The sequence below is a fragment of the Quercus lobata genome, unplaced genomic scaffold (genome assembly GCF_001633185.2).
Source record: "Quercus lobata isolate SW786 unplaced genomic scaffold, ValleyOak3.0 Primary Assembly Scq3eQI_73, whole genome shotgun sequence".
In the NCBI taxonomy this organism is placed as follows: Eukaryota; Viridiplantae; Streptophyta; class Magnoliopsida; order Fagales; family Fagaceae; genus Quercus; species Quercus lobata.
Genome location: NW_022154703.1, coordinates 1,101,719 through 1,110,938, shown reverse-complemented (window position 1 = coordinate 1,110,938; position 9,220 = coordinate 1,101,719). Strand labels below are relative to the sequence as shown.

General features: G+C 31.2%; 1 protein-coding gene across 1 annotated transcript; it reads left to right on the top strand.

Annotated features, from left to right (window-relative positions):
- The first annotated feature begins 8,580 nt into the window (after positions 1–8,580).
- On the top strand, positions 8,581–9,156 carry LOC115972771. The gene has a single exon (XM_031093026.1). It carries the CDS (start codon positions 8,581–8,583, stop codon positions 9,154–9,156), a length of 576 nt encoding a protein of 191 aa, XP_030948886.1.
- Positions 9,157–9,220: the final 64 nt, after the last annotated feature.

Genomic DNA, 9,220 nt, shown 5'->3' with positions numbered 1-9,220 from the left:
CAACACCCTTTTTTTAATCAGTGAATTTAGAAAATTGAGAAGATAGTCTTTGAATGCAACGAATCATTAGATTCTCAAAAAAAGAAAAAAGAAATATAAATATTACTTAGGCACATGATGAATTCCCTGCCACCAAGGATTGTAAAATAAAATATCTCAATTTTGACTGAGGGGCGGCGGATGAATACGGCCGAGATGTGTAAAGTCACATGCACAACGTATTTGACCAAAAATTGTTAAATATTTGGGAATATCGTGAGTATTTGGGGAATATTTAAAAATTATTTAATTTTAGTAATAAATTTTACCACTGTTAAATTAACAAATTGTAAATAATTATTAAATGATGAAAAATGCTAACGGATGTTCTTGGGCAATTGTTAACAATCTATTGAAAAAAAAAAACTTTTATGGAAAAAAGAAAAAGAAAATAATGATACACATATAATATTTTTCACAATAATTAAATTGAAAAGTTTTAATCGGTATATATATATATAGCTAAAGTTGAGAGAAAATCTAATTAGATTTCAAATTGAAATTTAATTAGAGTCCAATTTTGCGTCATATGTCTCATCTAATCTAATTTTTAAAAATTTTGAGCTAAGTTAATTAATTCAGTCTAAAAATTGGAATTCAATTAGAGTTTAATTTTGTATCACGTGTCTCATTTAATATAAGTTTTTTAATTTTTATGTCAAGTAAGTTAATTCAATGTAGAAAACAAAGACTTTAGTATAAATAAACCATAAAAAACCTAATTATATATATTTATAACCAAAACTTAGAGAAAATTTAATTAGATTCAAAATTGAATTTGGACAAAGTTTAGATACAAAATTAGTTGTAGCATAAGGCTATAACTTTACTCAATAAAATAAACATTATTACATATTTTAAGAATCTAACCGTTAAATTGTATTTTCTTTATGCTCTTAATACACATGTCAAATTTTGTGTCAATCGGATATTAATTACTATATGATCTATAAGCTTATACTTTGTGCATAATTTTAAACTATACAAATTTGCAATTTAAACATATTATTGATGATATAGCTATTGATCTTTAATTTTCTAGAAATTTTGCAAGCATGGAGAATATAGGAAGAAGATGTAATCCAATGGTGAATTTGTTAAAATTCACCTCCAATAAAAAAATATTGAGTAAGATTGTAGCCTAAAGTTATAACTAATTTTATAACTAAACTTTGTCCATTGAATTTTTCTTTTGTTAGCTTTCCATACAAATTAAATTATTTAGATTTTTATTGTTATTTTTTCTCTGAACTAATAAACATACTCCCTCCGTCCCACTTTGTTTGTCATATTTGAAAAGTCAAACTTTTTAAGGTAACATCATTTATTATCTTGTCTACCTTTTGAAAATGTATGAGTTTCTAAAACTACCCTTAAATAAATTTATCAAAAAATTGAATTAGTAAATTAATAGGAGTATAATAGGAATGTTAGTAAATTAATGACTTTTATTTTTAGAAATAGGACAATATTTTGGGACATCTCAAAATGGAATAGAGGACAAACAAAGTGGGACGGAGGGAGTATTTTTTATACTATTTTTATTTAGATATTTTGTATGCTAGGATCTTGAACTGTTGAACGTAACAAATTGTAATTGAACTAAACGACCCCAGGCACCTATTCCTATTCAATTTAGGAAATACTATTAGATCAATTTATTCTTTTATTTTTGTATTGTATTTAGTAGAATTTCACGAATAGTGATTGTGAATTGATATTGTATATGTAGCATCCAATAGTGATTTTCAAAATTATATTCATAGTAGTAGTATAATGAGAAACTTGGCGTACACAATATCATGAAAATTGTAAGAAAAATCTATTTTAGTACCTCAAAATGTCCTGGTCAAATTAATATTCTATATGTTTTATAACTCAAGCTAACATCAATAACACCACTACAATTCCTTATTCTCATGCATTAGCACGGGTTACATACTAGTTAAAGTAAAAGAAAAATTAACTTAACAAACAAAAATTTCTAGCTGCATACGAACTTAACCAAATTCCAACAAACATTGCTACTTAAACTGAAACAACCAAAAGCAAACTAAAATGATCATACACAACTTAATTATTAGAACTGTATTGGGTTGTTCCACCTAGAAAAAGGGTCGAGTCCTAGTACTAAGGATATTATTTTCATTGGATACAACTAAAATCAATAAACTTGTTCTCGGTTAAACGATTGGCGATATATATGCCTTCTAAATTGTAGCTTCTATAAAGCACTAGCGACGATATAGCTCAGTAATTGAAGCTTCATTAGCTGAGTGTTGGACGTAGCTACCTCTAGAATGCTCTGAACCAGCTGTCACCACCAAATTATGGTCTGATTCAATATTGCTATGCATAAAGAATGCAGGTTGTGATGGTACCGGAAAAGTGACAAAGTAACTATTAAGCATGAGAACAATCATCGCCATGGTTGGCCTATCAGTCACACTTTCTTGAAGACATAGTAAACCAATGTGGATACATCTCATTATTTCAGTTATTGAGTTAAGACTTTATGTGGGATCAATAATATGTTTAAGCATGATATCAGAGAAAACTATTCTATAAGCAAAATTTGTTTTTCTTCCCATAAAAATGGTTTAGTTGCAATGACCCCCTAAACAAAAAAATTATATACAAAAAAAAATTCTTATTCAAAAATTGGTAATAAACATTGTACCCCATGTTTAGAATTTATGTCAATGTTAACCAAAATAAATAAATAAATAATAAATTAGCCAACTAAAAAGGAATCCAAACTGGCAGTAGAAGACGATGATGGCTTATCTATCTTTCCTTCATCAAAATGGCCTTGATTCTAAGATGCTTTTTGTTCCCAAAGTTGTTATAAACTCTGACTGTTCTGTAGCTAACATGGCAACTAGAGTGCCAATCCACCAATGCTGGTCTAGTCCAGCTATTTTGTAGCTAACTCTATATTATGTTTCTCCTTTTCAATGGTATCCAAAAAAGAAAAAAAAAAAAAAAAAGATCAGACTTCACTGAAAATTGTCCATGCACTACATATTCTGGAGTCATATATCCACTACATAGTAGAAATTGGTGACACTAGTTTCATGTTATTTCCATGAAACAAAACAAATATTAACCCTCCTCTCAAGATACTTACTGGGTCCCCACAATTCTACTTGTATTAGCTTGAGTTTGATCCAATGAAAACAATTTCGCCATGCCAAAATCTGAAATCTTAGTATTCAATTCTTCATCTAAAGGTATGTTGCTAGCTTTAAGATTACGATGAATAATTTGAAGTTGCGAATCTTCATGAAGGTAGAGAAGCCCTCGAGCAATACCCCTTGTGATTTTGAATCGCTTTTCCCAATTCAATTATACACGCTTTATAGGATCTATGTAACATATCAAGCCTATGATTTAATGGAGGTAGTTTTTGACAATACATATAACCCAAAAGAAAATTTATGTACACAACTTGATAAAAAGAAGTGTACACATACCAAAAAGAAAGTGATCAAGGCTTGTGTTTGGCACAAACTCATATTCTATGATTGGTTTTAGTTATCATCATGTATTGGATCTTATTATTCTAGCAGCACCATTTGATATTACAGATTTATTGACTACTACTGTAATGTTTACTTCTATTTCTTTTTAGAATTATGGCCAATCAAAACTTGAAAAGGAAAACAATGGAGTAAGACTATATATCAAAAACTATAAGTAAGAGTGTAATAAATTAATCTTATTATTTCAAAACTAACAAATCAAACACAGAGAATTTAACCAATTAAATCCTTTAACAATTGATCAATACAACCATATTTCATGAAATAAGGGAGGGAAAAAAAGCATTTTATCTATGTAATGGTTGTGACTTGTGATATAGTAAACTCTATCAGTATTTTCATAAAAAAAACAAGAATTGTGATTTATTTTTTATTTTTTTCAATTTATTGTATGAGATCACTACAACCACGTTTGATTTTTTTTTTTTTTTTTTTTTTGGATAATTTGATAATTACGACGGGAGGAAAGATTTAAACTCTAGATGTGATGGACATACTACGAGTTATCAACTAGTTTGAGAGCTCAATAGTGTAAAATACTAGAGCTTGTTTAGACCTTCAATTTTAAACTAATGGCTAAATTGCTTTTACTCTACTTAACTAAGTGTGGAGTAAGAGTAAATGAAACGCAATAAACCAGAACTACTCTTTAGTGCATAAGCATATACAACAAACAATAAATATATAGCACAAAGAGTAAGAGAAAAGATATGCAAACACAAGATAACACCAAGACGTGTTATTGAAGAGAAAAATCAAAGAACTCAGCATAAAAACCTTTCTACGGCCCTCCAAACCGAAATGATCCAACTATTGAATTAGTTGGAGTACAAGGATACTAAAAAGACCCTCCAAGCCTAATCTATCCAAAATACTAAAGAGATGTCTTCTTCCCCTTAGTGTATGCATCTCCCTTATAGAATTTCTGCCCCTATGAATTTGCACAAGAGTCCAATAGAGTCTCTAGTATACTCTGCCCCTTTTTGACACGAATAGACAAAGGGATCAATAAGTGTGAGGGAAAGAAATGAGTATAGGAACAGGGATAAGGATGCATATAGGGTACAAGATGAATGAGAAAATGAAGCTCAAACAAAAGAAAAAACACCTTAAAACAAATTACAAAGCATAAGGTAAACATGATATGCTAAGGGTGAGGAAACAAGATACAGACCAAGGAATGGCAAGAATAGCAAAGGTGTGTACAGATGGTGTCTAAGTGCAATGCATGAGATCACATGAAAATTCACATATAGGGCAAGGTGTGCAAAATACACAACCAAAGAAGCAAAACATTTTCCTAAAGAGGTAACATGCAAATTTCCAAAGTTTGGTACTCATTAGAGTCCAAATGGGTGAGAAAATGCCTAAGAGGCATTTCATCAAACACCTACTGTGCACATTATAAATAACAATGTATAGCAATGCATGAACATGGCAAAAACAATCCTTAATACATGATTAGAATGCCACAAGAGGTCAACATCCAGAGCAAACCAACAAAGGAAACAAAGCCCATACAAAAATTTGACAAAAATTAAATTTTCCAAACCCCATTTGAGAAAATCCCAACAATGAACACAAAACCCCAAAAAATATACTCTAAGGATTAAAATCAATAAACAGTGTTAAAGATTACCTTAGAAGTGTTAATGGTATGAAAAATAGTTGAATTTAGGGGTTTTGGAGAAGATGAGAGATATTTAAAACAAAAGAACCACGAAATACCCTTTAAAAAACTGATTTTGGGCATTTCTTGAGTTAGCGACTCTTGAACCAATTGCGAAAAATTTGGGTCCTCAGTGACCTGCGAGCTAAGTTGTGAAATTTTCGTGGGTTAGTTTCAAGTAGGGACACAGTTGTGAAACTCTCTGTCCAAAATTGAAAAACTTGATAATTTGACCATTTAAACATGCGACTAGGCTGGGATATAGCTTACTTATGAGATGAGTTGTGAAAACACTCAAAAAACATGTTTTTCACACAAAATCAACTTGAAAAACTATGAAAAACATGGGTGATACAAATCATTTCCAAAAGCAAATAAAAAAAAATAAAAAAAATCATTTTGATTCAATCATGATAGGCTTAAGCACATACACATCACATTCAAACACGTACAATCATACAAATGAAATAGATATTCATTGAACATTAGACTTGTGTATTGTGTATGAGTATCAAGTATGAATTACTCCATAGTCTAGCATGAAACTTCAATAATCAATTCAATCAAGTCATACATAAATAACACAAAGTCAAGAGACCTATCTCATGAATAGAGATGAAAGTATATGACTCCTCACTAAGGTGTTTACATTGATTGATAGCTTTTCATTTGGCTTCCATTTTTTTTTTTCCATACTTTTGATCAATACAACTCAATTTTTTAGCATCAATGCCATGAAATTTTTTATATTTCTTTGAGGATTAAGCTTTTTCCTTTGGCATCATACATTTTGAATACATTTTGCTCTACCTTTTCTTAGTCTAACTAATTTTCAAAATAAGGCTTTTTCAGCTCTCTCTCTCTCTCTCTCTCTCTCTTTAGAGATTGGCATTTGAAGAGCTATTTGACAAAAATTAAATGTGAGGAGATATATAAGATCAAGTCTACGCATGTATCAAGATCAATCAAGACTATTGGCTAGACAATCATGACAAGCTCGAACATCTATTTACAACAATCAAACATAGATTCCTAGATTTCACTCACATTCAACATATGTGCATACATAATAAGACTAAGTTTGTAAAGACACTATGCCATTAGTACGAAGGTACTAAGCCAAACCCTACATGTGATATGTACTCAAACATATATGATCAAACTTTTTTGATTTTGTACTTTTTATGTGGTTTTGGATTTTTACACACACAAAACAAAAGCATAAAATAAGATAAAAAACAAAAACAATGCATATAAATTGATGCATGATGAACAAATGCATGAGGATATAGCATCTAATACACGAAAAGTCTTACAAAAATTGAAAAAATTAGATCAAGGACTAGAAGAGCAAAAGCTCAATCATAGGAACCCTTTTTCACCCAAACGGAACAAGAGTTTGGAGTGAGTGTCTCATAAGGAGTGAGATGAGAGATGGAAGAATGAGAACCGGAGATGCACATAGACAATGAGGTAAGAGCATTAACCACATGCTTTAGCAACTTACCATTTTCACCAAAATCCGGTTTTGCTTTCTTAACACAACTTCCAAGAAGCTCAAGTTTCTCCTTTTTTGTTTATTCTTTTAAGAGCTTGAAACGTAGATCAATGAGGTCTAACGATTTTGAACCCAGATTTCATTAATGTTGGCTCTGATCTGGTTCATAATATTGAGGTCTTCTTCATTTTTACATGCTTGTGTGGCTGGTATTCTCATTTTCCTATCAAAGATTAGAGCATCGACAAACAGTTAAATGAAAATCACCACCATATATGTTGAAAAACTGACTTCAAGCGATCTTGATCGATGTTGGTCAAAGGGAAATCGCCCACAACGATTCGGTTGTGAAAGTACCCAAAATTATTCCCAATTTGACTAATGAATACCCTTGAGAGAGAGTGGGTCAGGTTGGAGAGAGAGACAGGCGAGAGAGAGAAACAAGAGGATAAGAAAGAGAAGAGAGAGAAGAGGGATCTGAGAGAGGGGTTACAGTGTTAAGGGTGTTAGGGATTTAGTTGTCTTTTAGGGACCTAATTGGTTAATTTTAAAATATTTTGAACCTGAGTGGTATTTGCCCAAACTTCGAGGTAGGTTAATGGAATTTATCCTAAAAATTATTTTAGTCATTAGAATTTGAATTTAGTCATTCTAGTATGATAATCTTGTCTAAAAATCATTTTACTCATTCAAGTTTAAATTTCATCATTTTAGTATGATAACTTTTTCCAAAAATCATTTGAGTCTTTTAAAGACTCACATAGTCCAGTAAATTTGTTTTAGAATAACTTGAAACGACTAACTTAAAGGACTAAAATGGTTTTTGGATAAATTTACTAAACTAAAATGACTATTTTAAAACTTAAATTACTAAAATTATTTGGACAATGTTAGCGGGTTTAAAGACTCACTTTCTCTGATAAATTTGTTTAAAAATCACTTTAAAACACCCATTTTAAAGGATTAAAATGATTTTTTAATATATTTATTGGACTAAAATGATCATTTTCAAACATAATAATTAAATAAATAAAAAGATTTTTAGGTAAAGTTATTTGACTAAAATGATCAATTCCAAACTTCAAGGACTAAAATGATTTTTGGTTAAGATTAGTGAGTTTAATTTGCTTCTTTTTTTTTCTTTTTTTTTTGGGGGGTTTAACGAGGAGATTGTAACTTTCGTTCAAACATATGAAGATAAATACAGTACACCGAAGTTAATACATGCTCAATCATACATGACTTTTCTTCTGTCAAAGTGATCGGAAGGTCTCCATCCAAGTAATAGAAATGTCTATGTGGTATAATATGAAAGTTGTTGTACAAACTAGTGGAAAAAAATTAAAAGAATCTTAGGGGTTTAATATTTCATATGGACCACCATTATTACCAAGTAGGTGGCAATATAATTGGCTTGATTTGGTATATTGTTCTGGAAGAACTGCCCTTTTTTAATGGAATATTATTACAAAAATTTGATTTATCATAAGATTCACATCTCTAAAATTAAAATATGTGTCGTGGTCTCGCTCCAAAAACTTCTCAAGATGAAGGTCTTCATACATTCAAATGCATACAAATGAAAATCTCACCATAGAGTATATTAATTAATTACATATAAATTATAAATCTATGCATCTAGGAAATTTAGGTACATTTCTTATTAAAAGTTTCATCCCATGATTCAACCCCCCTTTGATGATAGAGGTCTATTCCATCGTGTTTTGTTTTCCATTATTTGTTATATGTAGATGGCAAGAATAAGTACAAAAATAGAACGAATGTTTGTACACGTGCTATTGTTCCCAACCTGACACATTTGCAGGGAAATGAAAAACTTGTTGAAAGAGTTTGTTGAGGCTCAAGACCAACTGAGTGTACCTGTATCAGTCCACATCCCTGCAAGTCAAGCATGGCAGCCACCACAAGGAGAGTTCTTCAAGCTGAATTTTGATGGAGCCAGTTTTGATAATGGTGCGACTTCGGGATATGGTGCTGTTATTCGCAATAGGAATGGTGAAGTTATGGCTGCTGTATCTGCCAAGGGAGGTGCTATGAGGGATAGTGAAGAATTGGAGGTGATGGCTTGTCACAAAGCTTTGGAATTTGCTATAGACGCTGGTTTTATGGAGGTGATACTAGAAGGTGATAATGCCCTGGTTATGAAGACAGTTTCACAGGCTCAACCAAACTTCTCTCGGCTTGGATTGATCTATGAAGATATTTGGTGCTTGGTTGCAGGTTTTAGATCCATCTCAAGTAGCTGTGTTAGGCGTAGTGCCAATGGTGTTGCTCATGCTTTGGCAAAATTTGCTAGGTTATCTGATAATGATATTGTATGGATGGAGGAGGATCCTCCCCCTGCTATGGATGCTCTGTATTTGGATTCTAGTCTTTTGATTTAATGAAAGTCATTTGGTTCCAGTTTCAAAAAAAAAAAAAAAAAACTTGTTGAATAGCATGCTCCGA